The 25968-nt window shown below is 39.3% G+C and overlaps 2 protein-coding genes across 9 annotated transcripts in view; one reads left to right on the forward strand and one right to left on the reverse strand.

Annotated features, from left to right (window-relative positions):
- Window positions 1-6638, forward strand: PLPP5 (phospholipid phosphatase 5). 3 transcript variants are annotated; one of them, XM_049094718.1, is made up of 8 exons: window positions 4-163; window positions 302-410; window positions 852-942; window positions 1280-1343; window positions 1837-1961; window positions 2822-2992; window positions 4892-5058; window positions 5728-6638. In XM_049094718.1, the coding sequence occupies exons 1-7, from the start codon at window positions 96-98 to the stop codon at window positions 5050-5052; spliced, it is 789 nt and encodes a 262-aa protein (XP_048950675.1). In that variant the 5' UTR covers window positions 4-95; the 3' UTR covers window positions 5053-5058; window positions 5728-6638. The 3 variants fall into 3 exon arrangements, with proteins under 3 accessions (XP_035555825.1, XP_048950675.1, XP_048950676.1); XM_049094719.1 differs by having other exon boundaries at window positions 4892-4943; XM_035699932.2 differs by having other exon boundaries at window positions 1-163; window positions 4892-6638.
- DDHD2 (DDHD domain containing 2) overlaps window positions 6348-25968 on the reverse strand; it is a 26620-nt gene continuing 6999 nt past the window's right edge. For 3 of the 6 annotated variants that reach the window (XM_025431201.3, XM_025431100.3, XM_049094716.1), the window contains exons 7-18: window positions 25227-25362; window positions 22300-22508; window positions 21957-22024; window positions 20993-21115; window positions 19534-19629; window positions 18313-18441; window positions 18046-18201; window positions 17470-17572; window positions 16951-17121; window positions 16111-16273; window positions 8995-9102; window positions 6348-8566 (exon numbers count right to left, since the gene is read on the reverse strand). In XM_025431201.3, coding sequence (XP_025286986.1) covers window positions 9021-9102; window positions 16111-16273; window positions 16951-17121; window positions 17470-17572; window positions 18046-18201; window positions 18313-18441; window positions 19534-19629; window positions 20993-21115; window positions 21957-22024; window positions 22300-22508; window positions 25227-25362 — 1436 coding nt within the window. In that variant the 3' untranslated portion in view covers window positions 6348-8566; window positions 8995-9020. Of the gene's footprint in view, window positions 8567-8994; window positions 9103-10284; window positions 10407-16110; window positions 16274-16950; window positions 17122-17469; window positions 17573-18045; window positions 18202-18312; window positions 18442-19533; window positions 19630-20992; window positions 21116-21956; window positions 22025-22299; window positions 22509-25226; window positions 25363-25968 lie in introns of all 6 variants that reach the window. The other 3 variants (XR_003129492.3, XM_025431319.3, XM_025431389.3) reach the window with 3 other exon arrangements.

The following is a 25968-nucleotide window of genomic DNA, read 5'->3' on the forward strand; positions in this document are numbered from 1 at the left end:
CTCGGCCCTCCCGGGGACCGCCTCGGGTCCCGCCGCGGCTCCGCGGCTGCCACGTCAGCGCAGCGTCCGTCGGTCCGTCCGCAGCGAGCGGCAGGATGGGGAAGGTGGCGGCGGCCCTCGGCGCCGAGCTGGGCGTGCGGCTCGCCCTGTTCGCGGCCTTCCTGTAAGCGCCCCTCGCTCGGGCCCGGGTCCCGGGGCGCCGCCGCAGCCCGGCCGAGGCCTGGGGCCAGCGGGGGAGCCCCCCGAGCCGCCGCGGGCCCAGGAAGCAAGCCGACGCGCCCTGCACGTGTCTCCCCTCCAGGGTAACGGAGCTCCTCCCGCCTTTCCAGAGGCGGATCCAGCCGGAGGAGATGTGGCTTTACCGGAATCCGTTTGTGGAAGCGGAGTATTTCCCCACCAAGCCCCTGTTTGTGCGTGGAGAGCGAGCCTTCCTCGGCCCCTTGATCCCTAGTGCTGAGCTTGCGGCTCGAGAACGCCCGCGGGGGTTCCGACTGCTCCCTCGGACGGTGTGCTCAGCGCTTTAAGGTCCAAATTTAGAGCAAGATGTCCATTTTGGCTCCAGAGACCCGTTTCGTGAGCTCCGCCCCGCAGGGTGGCCTGAGGTGCCCGGTCACTTAGAACATCCTGGCCGGTGGCGCTGCCGTGCCCAGTGCGCCCAGTTCACGCGCAGACGCCGCCGCCGCTCGTAGGCACCGGGGGTCGGGGGGTCGGGGGCGTCCTTAGGTCTGCCGCGAGCCTCCTGCGGTCCCGTCCCCGCTGCTGCCCTGTGGGAGCTGCTGTAACCGCGAACCCCGCGGCTTTATTGCGGGGGTTGGTTTGGCTCTGTTAACCTCTGCCCTTTTCCGGTTCAGGTCATTGCATTTCTCTCCCCGCTGTCTCTGATCCTCCTGGCCAGATGTCTCAGGAAGGCAGGCCCCACAGACAGCAGGCAGGCCTGCCTGGGTAAGCGGCCCTCTCCGGGCTTGTGTTCCTCGGGTGGGCCCGGCCACGGGCGTGCGACCGCGCGGAGGCCGCTGAGTTGTGTCCCTCGGGTCCTCCTCTCTTCCCTGTCCCCACGCTGTCCCCACGCTGTCCCCACGAGAGAGAAGCCTGCCCTGGGACCAGAGTTCACACGGGTGTGTCTGCAGGCACTGGATACTCTGGACCGAAGTTCCCGGTGCTCCAGCGCGCGGGGGGCCTGCCCATCCCTGTCTGGGAAAGTCCAAGCCGCTCTCTTAAGGCGGCGAGCGCAAGTCCCCATAGGCTGAAACCACCCTCAGCACGTTTCTTTGCTTTCCAGCTGCCAGCCTCGCCCTGGCCCTGAGCGGGGTCTTTACCAACACAGTAAAACTGATCGTGGGCAGGTAAGTGACCAGTGCCCGCCTCGGCCCTCAGGTCCGTCTGCCGGCGGCTAAAGGCCCGCATCGCGCCCCTTCCTCCGCTCCCCTCCTGCAGTCTAACCTTGCTCCTCTCGCTTGCTTCCCGTTGCCTCCCTCCCCTGTGGCTGGCCTGCGGGTGCCGGGTGACGCCTGGCTCTCTGCGGCCCCGCCCCGAGCGGCATTCCTCCCTGCTCCCGGACCAGCACAGCAGCACCCCCCGCCCCCAACACCCCGGGGCTGCAGCGTGACTTGCTCTGTGCCCTTGGAAGTACTCTGTGCTGCACCGCCCCCCTCCGTTTCAGCGTGGGCCCTGGCAATGCCGCCCTTCCCACCGTGCCTATCCAATCCGGTTTCATTATTTTGCCTGCGACGCTGTTTGACCAACCGTGAACAGGTTTACGGTGTCTGAGACAACCAGAAACTAATTTCCGGAGTTTTAAAGTGATCTGTGTGGAGACCATGTTGGGTTTTTTTTCAGGCCACGCCCAGACTTCTTCTACCGCTGCTTCCCTGATGGGCAAGCCCATTCTGACTTGACGTGCACCGGGGAGAAGGACGTGGTGAACGAGGGGCGCAAGAGCTTCCCCAGTGGACATTCCTCCTGTATGAACGCCACATGCACTCAGCATCTCTGCTTTTTTGGGATCACTGAATTTAACCCAGGACGCTTATGAGAATGGGGACATCTCACTACTCTTATCCTTGTATCTAGAAACAATCCCCCCTTCTTTAATAACCCCAAGATTTTACAAGCCTGCGCCTCAAATATTAGGGTAGATATTCAAGGACAGAGGAAGGAGTTTGCTTTCATGAGATTTGAACATTTTATGATTCTTGTATCATTTGCCTAGATCCTGTAATCTGGAATTAGTTAGAAAAATATGAACTAAACTTTATTGAAGGTGCTTTGAAAAGCATTTTTGATTCTTCTCATTTGATACCATAATAGCCCAAAGAGGTGGATACTATTAGTTTTATGATTCCCATTTATACATGAGGAAGCCAAGGCATCAAGAAGAAGTTACCTGCCCAAAGTCCTATTGCTAGTATCCAAACACTATTCCCAGGGCAAATATTAACTTTGGGACACACAGTGAAGTCCATTTTTCCTTTTGTTTCCCCCTCCCTCATTGATGATCTACACCAGAAGCATTACCAAAAGAGGATAAAACATGTTCATGGGGATCCCTGGGTGGCTCAGCGGTTTAGCGCTTGCCTTTGGCCCAGGGCGTGATCCTGGAGTCCCGGGATCGAGTCCCACATCAGGCTCCCTGCATGGAGCCTGCTTCATTCACCCCCTGCCTGTGTCTCTGCCTCTCTCTCTCTCTCTATCATGAATAAATAAAAAATTTTTAAAGAATCTTTAAAAAAAAAAACATATTCGTGCCCCCAGCCACTTATCTGCGGATGAATGAGGGAGGTTCCTTTATAAGATAGATACTTACAGATTTTCCCTCTTCTAGTTGCATTTGCTGGTCTGGCCTTCGCTTCCTTCTACCTGGCTGGCAAGTTACATTGCTTTACCCCACAAGGCCGTGGCAAGTCTTGGAGGCTCTGTGCTGTTCTGTTGCCTCTCCTCCTTGCATCTGTGATTGCGCTGTCCCGCACCTGTGACTATAAGCATCACTGGCAAGGTAAGCAAGGTATTCCTGCCATGGAAGTCTGCATGTGTCTCCTGCCATCTCATCCCTAGCGTTCGGCAAAGAGGAGACGTGGACTGTATCTGTTAAATGATTAAACAAATGAGTATGGGATGGTCTGGGTTTCTGAACCAAGAGTATGTATAGCTATGTGGAAGATGAGAAAACACAGTTTCCTTTTAAATCCCTAAGGAGAAATGTCCCAATTTTTCCATTATCCTGAAGCAGTGTAAGTTCAGAATTAACTCCTTAAGGTTTTTTCTCTCAGAAATTTTTTACAACAAACCTCAGAGGTCAGTTTACTTACTGTCTTAAAATAAAAATCAAGTCCATAAAAAAATCAAGTTCACTTCATGAGATTTTTGTTAGAAACTAAAGTGAAATTCAAGAAATCATAAAATTATAAACCAAAGAAATTTTAAGTTGAATGATATATAGTAAAACATTCAAATAACAGTATCTTTATGGAAAACCTATAATTCAAAAAAAGCTGACAGTATTGGCCCAGAAGTCCCTAGGAGCCCTGTTTTAAAGAATAAGCTAATTTTTTGCAAAGAGGGGCGGGCAACTCCTTAAGAGTTTATTGCTTCCTCTAGAACTCTTAAAATGTGAAAAAGGGGTTAATATGGCATTAAATGAAACTTTATTATTCTGAGGTTTTTAAAAATTCAGCCTAGTGGGAGGTGGGTGGGGATGGGGTAACTTGGTGATGGGCATTAAGGGGGACACGTGATGTGATGAGCACTGGGTGTTATACATGCAACTGATGAAAAACTGAACTCTAAATCTGAAACTAATGATGTACTATATGTTGGCTAGTTGAATTTTTAAAAATTCAGTCTCGGTGCCTGGGTGGCTCTGTCGGTTTAGCATCTGCCGTTGGCTCAGGTCATGATCCCAAGTACCTGGGATCGAGCCTCATGTAGGGCTCCTTGCTCGGCAGGGTATTCACCGCTCCCTCTTCCCCCTGCTCACGATCTCTCTCTCAAATAAATAAAATCGTTTAAAAAAAAATTCAATCTTGCGTAAACTTGGAAAAAGGCTTATTATAGTTATTTAACTAAAGATGTGTTTTAACTTGGTGTTTAGGAAGGAAAGAACCTGATGATAATCCTGTTAACTATATGATAAAATTGAGAAAGCCTAAAAAGGAATCCCTGGGTGGCGCAGTGGTTTAGCGCCTGCCTTTGGCCCAGGGCGCAATCCTGGAGACCCGGGATCAAATCCCACGTCGGGCTGCCGGTGCATGGAGCCTGCTTCTCCCTCTGCCTGTCTCTGCCCCCCTCTCTCTCTCACTGTGTGCCTATCATTCATAAATAAATAAATAAGAGAAAGCCTAAAAAAAAACACTGAAATTGAGGTTTTCTGCACCCAAACAAGTAGAGTAACCTGGACGCCCAGGTTCTCAATACAGATGTCCCCCATCATCCTGCACTGAACAGAGAGCTGTCTCTCTCACCAATGGAAGGTTGTGGCAAACCTGTACTGAGCAGGCTGGCACTGTATTTCCAATAGCATTAGCTCACCTTGTGTTTGTGCATCACATTTTGGTAACTCTTGCAATGTTTCAAACTTCTTCATTATATTTGTTACGGTGACTTGTGATTAGGACTTGCTGAAAGCTCAGGTGATAGCATTTTTTAGCAATAAAGTATATACTTTTTTTTTTTTAGACAGTGCTGTTGCACTTAACAGACACAAGATAGTGTTAGCATAACTTTTATATGCACTGGGCAACAAAAAAATTGATCTGACTTGCTTTATTGAGAATACTTGCTTTATTGCAGTGATCTAGAATCCTACCAAGTATCAGAATGCCAGTAGTGTGTGGTATTTTAACATGATTTAAGAGTCTAATATGATTAAGTGAAGACTTTATCTCCTCTCTTTTAGATGTACTAGTCGGATCCATGATTGGCCTGACATTTGCCTACGTCTGCTACAGGCAATATTATCCTCCTCTGACGGATGCAGAATGCCATAAACCATTTCAGGACACACTTGTACTTCCCACTATACAGAAGCCTGCTGATCCGCATCATTTTAGTATTTAGAAATTGGTACTACCTCAATTGAGATTACGTGAATCAGCCCCTCTTAACTGCCCAAGAAGAATGTCTGACCTTTTTACTCTGAAGAGATACAAGCAAGGACATAAGCACTTCATCTGTCTCCATATATTAATGCAGTTTTGCTCACATGCATTTATCATGAGTCAAGGTTCAAGGTTCTTTTTCATGACTCTCTGCCTCACATTCTGATAAAAAGATCTTCTGTAGAGTCCATTGGATTGGTATTCTAATATCTACAGTGTTTTACACTTAAATGCCATTCTTGGAAGGGTCTTTGTTCACAAAGAAGCCTTTACATATCCTAGGACCTAGAGTTAAATTTCCATTTTCCATAGTTCAAAATCTTAAAACCCAGGACATGACCAACTCAATTATTTTGGCTCTGTTTACTTTCTCTGGTGATAATTCCATGAAAACTTAAATAGGAAAATGTCCAGTTCTGGCTTTTTTTTTTTTTTTTTTTTTTTTACCACTTTACACATGTATCTTATATTGCTGTCCATTTTGAATACTGTGGGCATAGATTATTTATTGAATTACTAAATAATTTATTTTTTTATTTTTTTAAATTTCTTTAAATGGTAAAACAAACACCAGTTGCTAGTATTGAAACCACACTCCTGACCTGTGTTCACAAGCTTCTTTCCCTCCATGCAGGACTGAAGATCTGCCCAAATGCATCAACTCTGAGAATTGGCATTATAGATGTCACTACCCGGAAGACAAATGAACTTTTCCTGTCCCTTCTTCCTAATGGGATATAAGGGACAATTACAGGACGTTATCAGAACCGATGCTATAGGACCTACAACTGCCCTTCTCTTTGTGATTATGCTTTAAATATGACCTTGTCTTACATGCTTCTTTCTATATTTTCAGTGTATCTTTTTCCTTCAGAAAATGTGACAAAGAAAATGTGACAAAGAAAATGGTGAATGTGGGTGTTTTTGGTATGTAAAGTACCATGCGAGAGCTGGAACATTTCCAAAGTAAAACACTGGATTTCCCATCTGACCATCCGACATAAGTGATAGAACAGCCAGAGCAGAGACTGATATCTGTAAATACCGAAGAACAGTCTCAGTATTGACTTGTAACTGCCATGCCTTAAATTCTGAACTATATCTGCCTGTGATAATGAAAACACCAGTCAAGGGAAAAGAACTTAAATATTAGGTCTTTTGCCCCAAACTTGTATTTTTAAATTTGCTTTAATAATATAAGGGAGAAAAAAAATGGTTATGGTATTAATTTTCAGTATAATGGATCCAATCAGGTAAAAGGCAACTGGTCAATAAGGTTTTATTTCAGTATTTCATAAACTTTTAAATATAATCATGTAAAAAACAAACATTTCAAAAAGTGCAAAATATTAGAAAGCTAATCAGTGCTATTAACCTTTCCATGCAGACAATCTCTTGTTGAGATAAGCAATACAAATTCCGTAGCAGGAAATATGTATAAAATGATACTCTATTGAGTTTAAAATTAGGCTTGGTCAAGAGATTGCATGTAATACAACTGAAGTAGTGCAAACAATATACAACTAAATAAAGAATTTAAATCAAGCTTATTATTCTGTGTAATATACAACCATGATGATACCACAGGTAGAGAGACAAGATAAAAGCTCTTTTACAGTTGCCTGCCCCTCACCAAAAAACATTTCTTAGTACCAACACAGTGGTTTATCTAGCTATCCACAGTTATGCTGTTGAGCTGTTCATCTTTGGTTACAGGGACTCATTCTTGCTTTTCCTTTGGTTTACTCTTAAATACTATCTATTCTGCTAATATGAAGAATAAATGTAAATTGACAAGTTGACAAAAGCTTCCCCTTTAAAATATAATTGAACACTACTTAATTCTCAGTAATCCTTACTTCAAATTCAGTTCATATGGTAAAGAAAAGTATTCCATATACCTGACACTTCTTAGTGGCTCAGCATTAGTCTATAAGCAGATGGACAAGTAAAGGCCAGCCACGGATCTTGCACCCAGCCTCACCTCTGTCATCTCCAAGGTGACGGTGATTAAAGGGATGGAGACCACTGCTGTTGAAGGGATGGCTTAAGTGAATGTTATATACCAATACACTAGACACCATGATATATTTACAAAAAAACATTGTTTATAAAGAAACGCAGCTTACCTGCCTGTACCACGCTATAAAACAGAGAGGCCTATGGAAGTTGGAGAGGAGGGTAAAGGACTATCACAAAGAAAAGTGCAAAAACAATGACAAATAACCAATGAGATAGGAAATATAGCCCTGTGGTGAGCAGATGCCCTCGGGAAAAAAAAAAAATTGGTCACTATTCAAGGTACACTTCACTTTGAATGTTCTGATGTATACTCTGCACAGGCTGTTCCTTGACTCCTACAGGCATAAGTTTTTCTTTCAGAATAAGAAACATTTCCCTTAGCCAAAGCCTCCTGCCCAGCCAACAATGCCTGTGCCATGAGGCTTTTAAATAAGCTCCTGGATCATGGGTACCTAAGCAAGCAATGGTGTTTATAAAGGGTTTTCAAAGAGGACACACAACACTGCCCTCACCCAAGTGGATACAATGGTTGACTCGCACAAATTCTAGTTCACCTTAAATGTACTACTGAGAGATTTTATTCATAACCAGAGAGCCTGTTAAGGCTGCGTGATTTCAGGTTTGCCAGCCTTTATAACTTTGCCCTCAAAAAGAGAAGTTACTATCAAATAACTAAGATTTCAGAGTCTCCCCATTTGAAATATGGTATAAAAGGACAGGTCTAGGATATATAACATCTTTGCTTTATAAAATGCACCTAATGGGAACTAAACTATCTGCTGCAGACTCTGAGAGCAGCTCAAACAGCTGTGAAAACAATAAACAGCATCAGTGATTCCTTGCAATCAAAGGTCAGTCAGCTATAGAGAGTAAACAATACTCTGTAAGCTACATTTTAGTCCTTCACACAGTACTTGTAGGAAAGAAATGCCGGCTCAAAAGAAGTTGCCTAGAAGTCTTTTCCTTTAACTACTTAGCCTTCAAATACAGAGAATACCAATGAGAGATGAGTGTACCCAAAATGCCTTCTGAATCACCGGAGCCGTGCTCGCTTCAGCAGCACATATACTAAGATTTAATCTCCAGAGCCTGCTTCCAAACTAGAACATTTTCTAAAGAGAAACAATAATTTCCTAGAAAAAATTTCTACTCAAACCAAAATAAACTCAAAACAGACTTTATACTATCTCAAATAATAAGCAATGAAGGGTGGCATCTATCATCCAAGTATTAGAGCTGCAAATAACCCCTGCTATGAAGAGTGGCAAATGCTTCTATGAAGCCAGTGGTCTTCCCTTTGTTCTTCCACTCACTTCCAAGATAACAAGTCCTCCAAAGATCCCAGTAGTAAGTAAGTGGCAGGCAACATGCAGGAAATGACGCAGCTGAGGAGAGGGAAACTGCAGCAACAAGCAGGTGGCTTTTCTGGGGGAGGATCCTGCAGTGTCCGTCTAGGGAAGAGTGGAACAGAGGTCATGAGGCAGTCAGAACTGGAAGCAAACAGAACACCGGAGTCCAATGCATGAACTTTCTAGTTACACATCTAAAAGGCAGAGTAACTTTATCTCAGGATGGACTGTTGCCATGGTAACTCTTAGATGATCAGAACTATTTAGATTCTGAGTTTAGATCCTAAAAAATAACAGGTGTTACGGGACCAAGTCACTTGCAAAAACACATGGACATTAACTTTCTCTAAGTGAGCTATTGCACTTTTTCCTCAGAAATTTTAACCAGAGTCCCTCTAAAAGTGAATCATAACCTAGATCTTGGTGACAGGTAACAGAAAAGCACATTTATAAAGAGTTCAAGGCTACCCTGTTCCTCATAACATGTTAATATAGGAACTATGCTACATACATGACATTTAAAAACTTACATTAAGCAGCCATACATGGTTCATTTTTATTGTAAAGGCTGATCAAGGAAGATGCCCTGGGTTTGGTAGATTTCTTTGAGGACCAACAATACTGTATCTTCAGACTCCCTGTAAAGAGAAAAACTTAAGTTGTAAAAAGAAGAACCTAACAGTTATACTGGATGTTTTACATATATTATCTCATGTAATCTACAAAACCACTGTACAAGTTCATTTTGTACAAACGTTCATTTTATGGTGGAATATTACTCAGCCATAAAGAATAATGAAATCTTGCCATTTGCAATAACATGGATGGACCTAGAGGATATTAAGTGATATAAGAGACAAATACCATAGGATTTCACTTATATGTGGAATCTAAAAACCAAATGAACAGGGACACCTGGGTAGCTGAATGGTTGACTGCCTTCAGCTCAGGGCATGATCCCAGGGTCCTGGGATCGAGTCCCACATCTGGCTCCCCACAGGGAGCCTGCTTCTCCCTTTGCCTATGTCTTTGCCTCTCTCTATTTCTCTCATGAACAAATAAATAAAATCTTTTTAAAAAATTAATTTTAAAAAATGAATAAAACCAGCGTCTCATATATACGGAGAACAAACATGGTTGCCAGAAGGCAGATAGGTGGGAGGATGGGTGAAATAGGTGAAGGGGATTAAGAGATACAAACTTCCAGTTATAAAGTAAGTAAGTCATGGAGATAAAAGTACAGCACAGGGAATATAGTCGATAATACTGTAATAAGGGCAGCCGGTGGCTCAGCGGATTAGCGCTGCCTTCAGCCCAGGTTGTGATCCTGGAGACCTGGGATCGAGTCCCACATCAGACTCCCTGCATGGAGTCTCCCTCTCCCTCTCCCTCTGCCTCTCCCTCCCTCTCTCGCTCTGTGTCTCTCATGAATAAATAAATTAAATCTTTAAAAAAAATACTGTAATAATGTATGATGGCTACACTTATCATGGTGAGCACTGAGTAATATACAGAACTATCAATTCACAAAAAAAGAATTATCAATTCACGATGCAGTGATTCACCTGAAACTAATATTGTATGTCAACTACAATTAAAAAAAAAAAAAAGTCTAGCATTACATCTGGTAATACAAAAAGACTAGTAATAAATGACCAACCAAGAACCTTTCCACAGAGTTCATTCTCAGAACACAGAAAGCCATCTAATTGGTCACCTTAAATTTTTTTAATGTTATTTATCTTTTTAAAAAGAGAATACAATCTTAAGATTCAAAATTTAAGATACAAAAGGGTATAATAATGAAGTTTCCTTTCTACCTCTGTTTCTTAACATTGATTGTCAGAGGATGGGAACTAGTGGTTATCAACTTCTCGTGCATCTTCCAGATATTATTCTGTGTGTGCTTAGGCAATTACTTACATCCAGTTCATAAAGACACCTGATTATAAAAAAATAACATCATGAAGGACTGCCTTAAGGATGTATAGCTCAAATATTTCTCTAGTTTCATGGTTCAACATTTTTTGAATCATGTATCTACTTTGAATCATGTATCTACTTGAGAATCTAATGAAACCAATGGATTTCTCCCCTAAAAAGATCACATATACATATATACCCAAAATTATAGATAAAATTTCATTGGATTCATATACTTTTTCTATCCCCCAGAAACCCTATACACAGGTTAAGAAATTCCTCCTATGCCAGTGAGGGGGCATTAGCTAAACTAAATATTAAAATGGTATGATCCTGGTGCATAAATGAGTAGATCAAAAGAAAAGAAGTTCAGAAACAGTCCTAAATCTATATAGGAATTTAATAAAGTGAGACCAAAAAAAAAAAAAAAAAGTGAGACAAACTAGCAGTATTGTGACAAATGGATAGCCATCTGAAAAATGACCTGAATCAATCTATAACTATTATGAGAATAAATCCAAAATGAATCAAACATCCACATGTAAAAATGAAACCATAAAATATCAAAATAAACTACAGTAAGGAATTCTTCAGAGGATAAGGAAGATCTAAGAAACCAGATATTCCAGAAACCAGAAAGGAAAAATCATCAAATATGACCACATAAAAATCAATCTTCTCTACTTAGCAAAACCAATGTTTGCAATGCCAAAGACAAACTGGGGAAAAGTAATTTGCAACTCATCACAGACTAATCAACTAAAACAACAAAGACAAATATTTCAATATAAAAGAGAATAGGGCAGCCCTGGTGGCTCAGTGGTTTAGCGCTGCCTTCAGCCCAGGGCCTGATCCTGGAGACCCAGGATCAAGTCCCACGTCGGGCTCCCTGCATGGAGCCTGCTTCTCCCTCTGCCTGTGTCTCTGCCTCTCTCTCTGTGTGTGTCTCTCATGAATAAATAAATAAAATCTTTAAAAAAATAAATAAATAAAAGAGAATAAAGAATATAAATAACTCCTAAAAAAGGAAATAAAAATGCTCCTGAAATGTATGTCAAAATGCTCAATCTTATTCATAACAGGAGGAATGTAAATTTTTAAAAGGCAAAAGATCGGGATCCCTGGGTGGTGCAGCGGTTTGGCGCCTGCCTTTGGCCCAGGGCGCGATCCTGGAGACCCGGGATCGAATCCCACGTTGACCTCCCGGTGCATGGAGCCTGCTTCTCCCTCTGCCTGTGTCTCTGCCTCTCTCTCTCTCTCTCTCTGTGACTATCATAAATAAATTTTTTAAAAAAATTTTTAAAAAAAGGCAAAAGATCTATCTGTTCTGAAGAGAAAGAGGAGCATATGAGTAATAAAATTTAAAAACTACAGTGTAAAAAAAAATACAGTATGCTAAACATACTTTGAAAACTACAAAACACTGCTGAGGGAAATTAAAGACCAAAATACACTGAGAGATACTGTGTTTGTGGATCAGAAGACTCGGTATTATTCAGATGTCAATTCTCTCCAAATTGATCTGTAGATAAAACATTTGCAATCACAATGAAAATCTCATAAAAAGCTTTTTGGCTGACATTAACAAGCTCAATCTAAAACACGTGGAAATGCAAAGAACCTACAATAGCTAAAATAACTTTAAAGAAAAAAGTTGGATGACTTACAGTACTTGATTTCAAGACTTATTCTGAAGCTACAGTAATCAAGACTGTTTTACTGGCATAAAGACAGACAAATTGATCAATGGAACAAAATAGAGCCAAGACAATTCAGTGGTTTCTGTCTGAATACTTTTTTTTTTTTCTTTTTTAGATTTTGTTTATTTATTTGACAGAGAGAACACAAGCAGGGGGAACAGTAGGCTCCCTGCTGAGCAAGGAGCCCAATGCAGTCTCTATCTCCCAGGATCATGACCTGAGCCAAAGGCAGATGCTTAACCAACTGAACCACCTAGGCGCTCCCTGAATAAACTTTTCAACAAATGTTGCTACAACCACTGGACAGCTACATGCAAACCAATTAACTTCAATCCTTATCTCACATCATATTTTTAAAAGTAGCCAAAATGGATCACAGACCTTAATACAAAAGGTAAAAAAAAATGATACAACTTCTAGAACACAGGTAATTTTTTAATGGCTTTGGATTTGGCAAAGATATCTTAAATATCTTAAAAGGCACAAATATCAATAGATTGGACATCAGAATAAAAAACTTTTGGACATCAAAATACTGGGCTGGAAAAATGAAAAAAAAAAAAAAAAACAAAACACCCCATTCTGAGGAAAAAAGCACGTATCTGAAAAGGACTTGTAACTATGACATAGAACTCCTGCAACTTAATAATCTTTTTTAATGGGCAAAAGATGTGAATAGACAGTTCACCAAAGATATATGATGCCAAGGTACGTGGGTGGCTCAGTCAGTTAAGTGTCCCACTCTTGGTTTTGGCTCAGGTCTTGATCTCAGGATCATGAGATTGAGCTCCACATTGGGCTCTGAGCTCAAAGAGTCTACCTGAGATTCTGTTTCTCTCCCTCAGCCCCTCCCCCTGCTTACATGCACTCTAAATAAGTTGAATAAATAAATAAAATCTTAAACATACAGGGGCGCCTGGGTGGCTCAAGTCAGTTAACTGACTGTCAGTTTTGGCTCAGATCAGCTCATGGTCGTAAGATTGAACCCAATGTCAGGCTCAGTAGGTAGTCTGCTTGAGATTCTCTTCCTCTCTGCCCCACCCCTGCTCTCTCTCTCAAATAAATAAGTCTTTTTTTAAAAAAGGGTTTATTTATTTATTCATGAGAGACACAGAGAGAGAGAGGCAGAGACACAGGTAGAGGGAGAAGCAGGCTCCATGCAGGTGCCTGATGCGGAACTCGATCCCAGGACTCCAGGACCATGCCTGGACCATGCCACTGGGCCGAAGGCAGGCACTAAACCGCTGAGCCATCCAGGGATCCCCTCATATAAATAAGTCTTAAAACAAAAAATAACAACAACAACAAAGCCCTCTATAAATAAAATCTAAAAAAAAAAAGCTGAATAAATGGCAAACACATGAAAATACACTCAACATCATTACTCATTAGGAAAAGGCAAATTAAAACCATAATAAGGTACTATTACAACTCTGAGAAAGACTAAGATTAAATAAATAAATACATACATACATACAAATTAATTAATTAAAAAAAAAAAGACTAAGATACAAACCACAAACATACCAAGTGAATTTGAGGATATGGAGCAACTGAAACTCTCAAACACTGCTGATGGGAACAGAAGATGCTGGCAGGAAAATAGCTTGGAGGTTTCTTTTAAAAATACTTTTACCATACTAAGCCTAGCCATTATTCCACTCGTAGGTATTTACCCATAAAAAACTAAGAATACTGGGCATGCCCAGTGGTTTAGCATCACCTTCAGCCCAGGGTGTGATCCTGGAGACCTGGGATCGAGTCCCATGTCAGGCTCCCTGCATGGAGCCTGCTTCTCCCTCTGCCCCCCTCTCTTTCTCTCTCATGAATCAATAAAATCTTAAAAAAAAAAAAACTAAGAATATGTCCATACAAGGTCTCATACACAAATGTTCACAGCAGTTTTATTTGTAATAGCCAAAAACTGGAAACAACTCCAATGTCCATCAGCAGGGAAATGGATAAACAATTGTGGTAAACTCATACAACAGAATATTAGTTGGCAATAAAAAGCAGAGAAACTACTGAAACACAAAACATAGAGGATGGAGGAAGTCATACAAACGAGAGTATATATGATTCCATTGATATAAAGGTAAACTCGGGCTGCCCCAGACTAGGTTTCTTATCTACTTTTGCCCTTGCAACAAACCAAGGGAGCAAACTTGGACTTTCAAAAAATAAAAGTATCATCTGTTACTATAACACCTACCATGTGGTTCAATTAAATAATTTACCTTTGGTGGTGAGTTACATGGCCAGGAATAATGCCAGTACAGGACTAATTATCAGCCTAGAAAAGGAACTTGCTCCATTATTTGAAAAATTGAGACAAATTATGGAAGTTTCTTAATCTGGAAGTGGTTTTAATGTACACCTTATTTTCATTATAACAGACACATTATCAATCCAGCAATATTTAGACCACGTAAATACCTGTATCCACATATTCCAGAAAGGGCCCCTTTTCCCATCTTACACCAAAGAAAGAGCCTATAAAAAGACTTTATGGACAGGCTGTTATCTTTTCTTGTGTAGGGTCTTTTCTTATTTAGTGAGATCTGGGGATATCACAGAAATGGTTCAATACATCACAGCTTCTGTGGAGTTAGTCCAGTCACCAAATATGCATGAGATTCCACTGGTGGGACAGAATCAAAATGGTACTTTGATCCACTTGAGCCATTAAGTGCTCCCTATTATATAACATGCCCAGCCCTGCAGAATGAAGCAGACCCTTTTTTTATTGTGAAGAATAATGAGAACAAACTGATGGTTACCAAAGGGGAGGTGGGTAGAAGGATGGGTTCAATTGGTGATAGGGATTATGGAGGGTACTTGTGATCAGCACCAGGTGTTGTGTGGATGTGCTGAATCACCATACTGTACACCAGAAACCAATATTACGCTGTATGTTAACTAACTGGAAGTTAAATAAAAACTTAAAAAATAATAAAAAACCATAATTTAAAAAGAAAGAAATGCCTTTTTCAGATTTCTATCAAGCCATATCAACAGAGATCATTCTTAAAAGGATTATTTTGGCTTCTTACAGGATTGTTTTTATTGTACTTTGATTATGTCATGGCCCCTACTGTATTTATTATATAGATATGAGACTGATCACATCAAATAATAATCCCTTTATCAGGATTCAATAAAAATTCCTCTCAAGACCTAAAAGCATGCATTTTTTAATCTGTATCCCCTACTCATCTTATTTTCCTAGTTCTATTTTCCTTTAGTTTCAATTTCTTTGGTGATTAAGTTCTTTTCTGTTACAATATATGAATTTCAATAAACATTATTAATCCATTCTACAATCCATCAGATAATTATATTTAATAAAGATTAATTCTTTTGAATAAATTCTGGGGATCTAATGTACAGTACTATAGTTAATAATATTTTATCACATACTTGGAAGTTGTTAAGAGAATAAATCTTAAATGTGCTCATCACACACACACACACACACGAGGTAATTATGTGTGGTGTTAACTAGTTCTGTGTTGATCATTTCACTATATATGTATCAAATCATGTTGTACATCTTATACAATTTGTCATTTATATCTCAATAAATCTGGAAAAATATTTAAACATTAAAACAAAACAAAAAGAATAAGTTTGATCTAGCTACTAAAATACTTTCAAATGAGTTTAAAATACTTTTAGCAGTAGTAATGTATTTGTTTCAGTTTATTCTTATGTACCCATCCTGTCCCCCACCAGTGACCAAAGAACACCATTTTTAAAACTAAGCTGACATCATCAGTCCATGCTCTACCCAACTGCAAAATTTAAAAATGTGTTTAAATCAGATTTCTTTAAATGACATGTTGTGTTATTTTGTAACTATCTAAATGAGAAATCACTCTAATCCCAAATGTACACCAGCCTATCATTCTCCCTTTTCTAAATATATCAAGTATCTGTGAAACAATTAGACCAAAAAACAAAACAAAACAAAAAATCAAAAACAAAAAACCCACCACAGAAACAAAAACAAACACCACTCACCAGTAGCATAGATGGCTTTGTAAAGCAAATAAATATTCATTAAAACTTTCAATGGGCTTCTCTTGTAGCACATAGTCAATGCGCTGGCCTCCATTTAGCATTCCCACATTGATGGGTGGGACTTCTTCTTTAACTGCCACAGAGGTCTCTTCTGTGTTAACATCTGGGCGTAGAAGAACCATAATAACAATCTAAAAACTTCTAGCCCTCCAAGATTGTCCTTACTTCTTCTCAGACTGCCAAGTTTACAGTAGGCTGAGCTACTTTCTGTTCAGAAACCTTTCTGCACTTTCCTCCTCTTGAGCTCCTTAAAGCTTCTCCTCAAGTCACACTGATTTTGTTCATTTTTTTTCTTTCCTGGATCTCTAATAATGAATTCATTTGCCCCTGGTTTATAAACTAAATGTAAGTAGGGATAGAAATCTTTAGGCAGTCAAAAATTAAAGCAAAAAGAATGCAACTTTAACTGTGAAATTAAGAGGAGAGTATACTAGTTTGTGTCCAGCCAGGAAAATAAAACTGACCAATAATTATGCAGACATTCCCCTATAAAAGAAAGGTGGTTCACAGAGAAGGCTCCTAACACAACCCCCACAATTCCCAAGTGAGAGATGTCTTTTAAAACCTCTTTACCAGATGTTCTGCTTCTCTTGACATCTTTCCTCACAAATAATGTTTTTCCATAATTTGTAGCTATTAGATAATAGAAAAGACTAGCAGAGCTGAAGGTGTGTAGGACTCATAGTACTGACTGGTCCTATGCAGAGTTAAGAATGACACACCATGGAGTTACTCTTATCTGACCTGATGCAGGAAATCACAGTGCGCAGGGTTACTAACCACTCAGTTTCTCTGGACTTGATTCACATTCTGCTTCAGTTTCTTCTGTAGTTTCTGAAGCTTGTAAGGCAGGGTATGGAGCTCTAGTGAAAGACTTCCATGCCATCCGCAACGAACCTAGCAAGTTGTTCTTAAGGTCCATACTCATCCTGGTCAAGCCCTCTCTCAATTCTGAAACATATACGAATGAAGAACATCAGAGACACCTGGACAGCTCAGTGGTTGAACATCTGCCTTCGGCTGAGGGTGTAATCCTGGGGTCCTGGGATTGAGTCCCATATCGGGCTCCCCGCAGGGAGCCTACTTCTCCCTCTCCCTGTGTCTCTGCCTCTCTGTCTCTCATGAATAAATAAATAAAATCTTTAAAAAAAAAAAAAAAAAAGGATCACATGGTTTATAAACAGTTTAGGGAAAAAAAAAAACAGTTTAGGGTCCAAAAAATTAAACAAAGTGAATGAGGTCCAGTCCGTTTGCACTGACCAGATGGTCTAGAATTACAAGTTCTGTACTCACACTTACCTAAGTGCATCCGCTTCCTGCCTTTATGATGTGGGATCAACATTGGCTCAAATTCCACTCCTGGGACCACCATCGGTTCAATCCTATAGGCCACAGGATCAAACTACATAGGAAAAATAGTAGCTACAGATACCTTTGCTGAAGAAAGACAGTCTTAGGAACTGTGTATTAGGCCAAGAATAATTATAAGCTCATTAAAACAAACAAACAGGGATCCCTGGGTGGCGCAGCGGTTTGGCGCCTGCCTTTGGCCCAGGGCGCGATCCTGGAGACCCGGGATCGAATCCCACGTCGGGCTCCCGGTGCATGGAGCCTGCTTCTCCCTCTGCCTATGTCTCTGCCTCTCTCTCTCTCTCTCTCTCTCTGTGAGACTATCATAAATAAAAAAACAAACAAACAAACAAACAAAAAAAACGGTTGTGTTGCCCCATCACTTTCTGATTCACAGTACTACTATAAGTTGTCTCATTACCTCAAATAGCACAGAAAAAAGCAAATCATCAAAACAAAATTTTATGTTCTTTACTAATAAGTCTTAATACTCAGGTGAGAACACAGGAGCTATCCAGTGCTTACAGGGTGATAGATATTGAAGAAGCCTTTGCACGTCGGAAATTTATAGTTGGGATCAATTCTTTTTAGTCCTCGGACAGTAAGGAACATTCCAATAGGAGATCCGAAGGCAAAGAATATTTCTGGTTTGTAGATGAGCCGGGGATATTTTACAGACACCTGGAAAGAGGATATAAAAGTATCTCTCATGGATAACAAATGTAATATCTGTTCCTACCATACCAGTGGCAGGCAATAAAATGACTAAAGAGAATTAATTAGTATTGTTACCTGCCCAATGCCAACATGTAGATAGTCACCATTCCCAGTAGCATCAGTTTTACTGCAGACACCTGATTCTTTGGGGATGTTAGATACAGTCACGCCTGAAGCTGGCTGCAGGGTTGGTCTATTAATATCCTAAAGAATAAAATAATTTTGTGGAGCTGCTATGTTATAAAAATATCCAAAGAATTATATAGTTTTTACTGGTTTGAAAGTATACTTAGAAAAGTTGTGTGAAAAAAAAAAAAGAAAAAAAAAAAAGTTGTGTGAATAATTATAGGAAGAGTCTTCAGCAAACAAGATAAAGCTGATGAAAACAAAAGTTGTCTTAAGTGATAAACTGACATCCCTACATGCTCTAAAACGATGAAAGCTATAATAGCTATTTGGGCAGCACTTGAAACTTCAGGCAACTATTATGAGAGAAACAATAGCAGAGTATGATGAAGAGCAATGCCACAGGCCACTAAGAGTTCAATGAAGCGCAATGCCCTTTTAAGAAGTAGAATGTCTATATGGGTATGGAAAATGATACAGATACCAGGCCAAACAAAAACTGAGCCTTAAATTAGAACTAAGCAACCTGCTACAAAGTTGAAAAATAACTACTAAGATATGGAAAGGAATTCAGGGGCTGAAAAAACTGAATGTACAAGTATTATTACAACATAGCCAAACCTCCAATTTATTATTCTAAAGTAAAAGAAGCCAGTCACAAAAAGTCATATATTGTATGATTCCATTTATATGAAATGTCCAGAACAAAATCCATAACGACAGAAAGTAGACCAATGGCTCATAGGAGGAAGGAACGAGGATTGACTGCTAATGTGTATGGGGTTTCTTTTTAGGGTGATGTAAATGTTCTCAAATTAGACAGTGGTAATTGTGACACAACTCTGAATATACTAACAATGACTGAATTGTATACTTTAAACCGGTGAATTTTATGGTTTGTGATGTGAATTACATTTCAATAAAGCAGTTATGAAACAAAAACAAAAAAAAAAAGGGAAAATAATGCAACGGTGGGAAGACTCCAGGGGAGACAAGACTTCTGAAGCTAGTAAGATTTTTAAGAATATCAATTAAGAAGAAAACGTGTTTAATTTCTAAACAGTACCAAAGATCAGTTAACGAAATTGGTCAGCTGCCTAAACACCTCACAAAGCAAAAGGATACAAGGATGACAAAAATCATTTAATCCAAGCTATTTTAAGCACATACCATTAAATTTTTTCTGGTCCTAAAGTGGTTTAATATCTTCTTTCTTGGTCCTAGGGGAATTCCCATTTCCTGAAGATCTTTGTCAGTACATAAAGCCTAGTCATAGAAAATCAAATATCCTTCTTATTTCTAAACAAAATAAAATGAATTAAATGTCTTATTCTCTGAGAGGAATAAGACCGTGCACTATTGTTCTTTGCTTTATATTAACAGGGCTCTCTAGTAGTACAACATCAGTAATAATTTCAAGAAGGAATAATACTTTATTCACAAAAGCCTGAAAAGAAAAAAGCCTGAAGAATTATCAGTACTATACAGTATCAATGCTATAGTAATACAAATGACATGTTATTATTTTACATACACACACACACACACACACAATCAACCTACAGAAGTGGTTATCTACCTGCGTAACACAAAAACACTCCTTGATTTCCATGCTGACTTAGATGTCACACTTCTGAGAAAGATTATATCCCTACTCATGGACACAAGCAGTAAGAACATACAACACAGAGCATGAAACAGACTAACAATCAAGATCTCAGCTTAAGTTCTACTCACCTGATTAGGTTAAGGCTTCCTTCTCCCTCCCAGACTACGTTAGTCCTATTATACATTTTTTTTAAAGATTTTATTTATTTATTCATGATAGACACAGAGAGAGCAAGAGAGAGAGAGAGAGAGGCAGAGACACAGGCAGAGTGAGAAGCAAGCTCCATGACGGGAGCCCGACACGGGACTTGATCCTGGGACTCCAGGACCACGCCCTGGACCAAAGGCAGGCGCCAAACTGCTGAGCCATCCAGGGATCCCCCCTATTATACATTCTTAATACTACTGTGTACTTTTCCTACTTAGAACTTATCACAATTGTAATTAATTATTTAATGTGTCTTCCCTACTAAACCATAAGCATCATGATGTTTATGTTTACATGTTTATGGCTTACATAATATCTGTCTTACTGACCACTCTATCTCTAGTACTTGGTATAGTACACCTGATCATATTAAACATTCACTAAATACCTGTTGAATGAATGAATGTATTGCAAGCCTGACAAAAAGCAAAAAAAAAATAAAATAAAAGGGGGGGGTAAAAAAAAAAAAGCAAATAAATAAGCAAATATCAACAGTAGAGCTCTTGGAAATGTAACAGAAAATAAGAGGTGGGACAATTAGTGGCCATTTATTCTCACTCTGTTTCCTGAGCTATGTTGTTTTGCAGTCTTTGTTCTATCACTGTGTTTGTCAATATGCCTCCTCTGAACTTTGCTCTCCCACAAAGCAAAAATCACTTTATAAGATAAAACACACATAAATAATGCTACAGGACATTACTAATGATAACAGAGTATTTACGACTAAAGGGCAGCTCTTAGTCAGCAGTAAGATGAAGATAAGCATAAAAATGCTAAAAACGGCATAACTTAGTTTTAAAAGATTGTTTTTACCAGAGCTTCCTTATCTACTTTCTCCTTCTCAAAGACACTAAAGAATTCCGAGAGTTGCAGTTTCTTCAAATCTTCCTCTAGTGTCAGTGTGTCTCCCTGATCCATGACAATATTTGGTGCATCCTAAAAATTAAATTGTAAAGCTCATATTCTCTAAATTCATTTAGATTGTCTTTTATTATTACTATTGGCAACAAAAAAAGTACTATAGGAGAGTTCTACATAAAGATAGACTTAATTTTAAGTAAACTGTAATTTGTAAAAAATATAAATTAAGTTAATCTCTTAAGTTTGCAATTTTAGTTGAAGCAACATTTTTAAATAAATGAATGCATGAATGATTATCAAAGTATTCTTCACCTTCACTAACAAAACATTTATTGAGCTCTTATTAAAGAAAAAGTGTTTAAGACATAAAACAACCCAAGATAAAGTCCTTGTCCTGGAAGAACTCACAGTCCAACAATAGAAACAACACTTCTCTAAAAAGAGAAAATATACAAGATAGTATATGATAAGTACTAATTCAAACCTTTAAAGTGTTCACAGGACTTTTATAAAAGATTTTAAACATCAAGTCCTCCCACTACTTTCAAATGACTTTCTATAAATTATACCACTTTGCATCCAATTCATTCTTCATTTCCTCATCATATGAAAACTCCATTTCAGCTCAATGATTCTATAATTCTAATAACAGATGAGAAGTGCATAATTATAATGGAAAATAAAATACCAACAGTTATTTTAGAATGTGGCAAATGTTTGTGGAAGCATATTACTATCTTGCTTCTATCAGCCAAGAATGACAGAGATAATTATAAGTCTGTTAAAATTAAGATAATCATAAAATTAATATTATGGTATGAGACTAAACTAAGCAAACGACAAAATATAGGTCTAGGATCTAAAAATCTGTACAAAGAAATAGTACCAAAAGAAGCTATCTGTACATCTAACTTACCTTTTCATTATCCATATCCCCCAAAGAATCTTTCTGATTTGTTAGGATATCAAACAATATAAGCGAACCTAAAATAGAAGAAAGAAGGGATAATTTCTAAGCACTGGCACTACACAGTTTTATACAAAAAGTATTAAGCCAATTACCCATGTAGTAAAATCTATAAAGCAGGAAGTCTTTCTTTCCAATCCACCACCACCACCCTTCCAACTCCTTCCAAATGCTTCATCACAGACCAGTTCTAGACCTCTGAATCTGATACTGATAAAAGACACTGTATTTAAAAAACAGGTGTCCTTAATATGTGATAGTCTTCTCTGGTCACAGAGAATTCATTTGTTACCTAAACTATGACCAGCAATGGATACACCCCCTTTGAAATCAGGGTTCCTCTGCAGAAAAAGTGTATATATTCGGTTCATTTCCGAAGCAACTGTGTCCACAATAGTCTGACAATAGGTGGGGCTATTGTAGAAGAAGACGTCTAGAATTGTGTCATTGGTGAAATGCCTTAGGCGGTTAATGCTGGGCAGAGTTATTCGCTGCAGATCTCTGAAAAAAAAAGAAAAAAAAAACATATTTTAAACAGAAAATCTAATACATTCCATAACCTCCTCTAAGTTATTACTCAGCTTAGCCTTCAAGCTTAGACTTATTTAAATTCACAAGAGAGGGATCCCTGGGTGGCGCAGTGGTTTAGCGCCTGCCTTTGGCCCAGGGCGCGATCCTGGAGACCCGGGATCGAATCCCACGTCGGGCTCCCGGTGCATGGAGCCTGCTTCTCCCTCTGCCTGTGTCTCTGCCTCTCTCTCTCTCTGTGACTATCATAAATAAATAAAAAAAAATAAAAAATAAAAAAAAAATAAATTCACAAGAGACAACAATCAACTTATAGGAAATAACAAAGGACTCAGAGACATATTTAAGCCAAAAAGATGTGATCGGCAAAAGCCAATGAGAATCTCTACAAGACAAATAACCCAGTTTCTTCAATACATAAATTCCAAGGAAATGGAAAGGTGATCAAGAGATTAAAGAGAGACTTAAAGACATATCAATGAACTCCAATTTATGAACCTTACTTGGATCCCAGTTTAAAATGTGTGTGCATATATGATCACAACTGTATTAGACAATTGGAAATTTGAACACTGTATATTTGCCAATATTAAGAATTTTTTTAGAGGCACCTGGATAACTCCCTGCTCTGTGGGGAGTCTGCTTATCTCCCTCTCCCTCTGCTCCCCGCCACTCATGTGCACACTCGCATTCTCTCTAAATAAATACATAAATCATTTTTTAAAAAAGAATTTTTTTTAGGTGTGACAATGGTGCTATAGTTAATTTTTTAAGACTTTATTCATTTATTCATAAGAGACAGAGAGACAGGCAGAGGGAGCCTGATGCAGAACTTGATCCCAGGATCCCAGGATCACGCCCTGAGCCAAAGGCAGACAGACGCTCAACCCACTGAGCCACTCAGGCACCCCTAGTTAATATATTTTTAAAAGTCCTTTCAGATATACAAACATTAATAGATAAAATCATATAATACTTTAAGATTTGGTTCAAAAATAATATGGTAGAGGGATGGGCAGTAGACAGGGGTTGGAAGATAATGGATAGAACAGAACTGGCCATGTTGTTGAGGCTATCTGGGGCTGGGTAATCATAATCTGTACATGAAGATTCATTATACAAGCTACTTGTGTGTACAAAATTCTCTATAATAAAGGTTTTTTTTAAAGACAGAAAATACAAGATTTTTCTAGAATTCTCAGCATTTTTTTAACCACAAATCAAATGATAAATGGATCTTTTTCTCGATACAGAATTTCTAAAACCCTCGAAAGAACAGGAAACTGTCAAACGCCAAAGCCAAGAGAACTCATATCTTGCAAAGGAAACCATGCTGACATTATCCAAATCAACTTCCAGTTAAAGCTTTCTCAAAACAGGGCAGCCCTGGTGGTGCAGCGGTTTGGCGCCGCCTGCAGCCTGAGGTGTGATCCTGGAGACTGGGGATGGAGTCCCATATCGGGCTCCCTGCATGGAGCCTGCTTCTCCCTCTCCCTCTGCCTGTGTCTCTGCCTCTCTCTCTCTATGAATAAATAAATAAAATCTTTAAAAAAAATAAAAATAAAAATAAAAATAAAGCTTTCTCAAAATACTGAGAAGGATTCCTCAAAGATTCAACAGCTTCTGTAGTTTAGAGAGGGCAATTTGCCCTTAGGAATCTCTTAGTATCATCTCAAATATGACAAATGTAAACTCCATACCTAGTAAAAGCAACACCACAATCTGGCATGTGGAATATGCTCAAATCATATAGTACTAAGAACTGAGAGACACAGAATCAGAAAAGCCATTTTTCCAAGACTAACACCAAAATAATACCAACTACTTTATCTTCTAGAGAAAAATCTGCCATTCTATCCTAAAACTATATTATGAGTACACTTGTTTCTGGAGAGAAAGAAGTGTTTTGCCCTTAATATAAGGCAACCTTCTCTGACATTACTATAAAATCTACAAACAAAACTACTGAGGTTTTTAACTTAAAACAGCCATCACTTAAAAATTATATGAATTATTCAAGTTTAAATGCTAATAACTTAATGTTTGGGGGATTTCTTTTTCCAAATGTGGACAAATATTACCTAAATATGACCACCAAAGGAACAACAAAACACTTTGTACATCTTGAGGTAAGCTGGCTTGACATCTGAAAATAGAAATGCTTATACACCATGGGAAGAAAGCAACGTTTAGTTTTAATGCTAAAGAAATAATATACCTGTAATAGTAAATAGTAACGAGCTAGTAAGACACACTGCAAGAAGATACACACAGCTCATTACTCTTAACCAGTTTAGTTAAACCAAGGAACTGGTCAGTATTTAATAATGTATCTCTAAAAAAAGACATAGAAATACAAAAAACTTCTTGTTGAACAAATTTTTTTTAAAAGATTTTATTATTTATTCATGAAAGACACAGAGAGAGAGAGAAAGAGAGAGAGACAGCCAGAGACACAGGCAGAGGAAGAAGCAGGCTCCATGCAGAAGCCCAACGTGGGACTCGATCCCAGGACTCCAGGATCACACCCTGGGCCGAAGGCAGGGGCTAAACCACTGAGCCACCTAGGGAGGGATCCCCAACAAATTTTTATATAATCAGCTATTGCTGATTATAACTTCATCCATATCACTGATCAGAAAACGTATTACAATCTTAGTTAACAACTCAAAGATATAAGGTATTACTCACACATCCACACCAGTAGAATGCAAAGGACTGTGCCAGTTGACTGGAAGAAATTCTACCCTCCCAATCTGCTGATTTTCTTGGGCTTTCTTAAAATGTGTTTGTAGCAGGTTCAAGGAAACACTGCGAAAATCATTAACTGGAAAAGAAATTGACTTATGTATCACCAGGGAAGCAATGAATTCACAGAATTAGGATGCAACAGATCATGTAATTATACTCTTTTATCTCCATTTGCCTAGAACACATATTTACTTGAGTCAAAGACAGCAAAGTGGTATTCAGGAAATATTATCAGTGCACATAGGAAAAGCTGTTCCTTTAAGACAAAACTTTATTTTACTATACAAAACATTTTACCCAAAGAAAAGCTAACTTTAAAACTTCTGTGTCATGGGGGCAGCCAGGGTGGCTCAGTGGTTTAGTGCCGCCTTCAGCCCAGGGTGTGATCCTGGAGTCCCGGGATCGAGTCCCATGTCGGGCTCCCTTTAACAAACTGTCACTCTATTTATTTCATTGTAAACTATTTATCAATAAAGGCTTTTTTTCCCCACAAAAAAAAAAAACTTCTGTGTCATGGGAACTATTTCAATGTTTTTTAAAAAGGGGCGGGGGGGAATCACGTGACTGTGTCAACTGGCCTTGAAGTTAGATTCCTATTCTAACTTTCTGGTTCTTATAAAAAACCCTTATCCAATATTTTACATTAAAAAAAAAAACAAAACACTGCTTCTTGTAATTCATT

Source organism: Canis lupus, chromosome 16, assembly GCF_003254725.2.
Source record: "Canis lupus dingo isolate Sandy chromosome 16, ASM325472v2, whole genome shotgun sequence".
Lineage (NCBI taxonomy): Eukaryota > Metazoa > Chordata > Mammalia > Carnivora > Canidae > Canis > Canis lupus.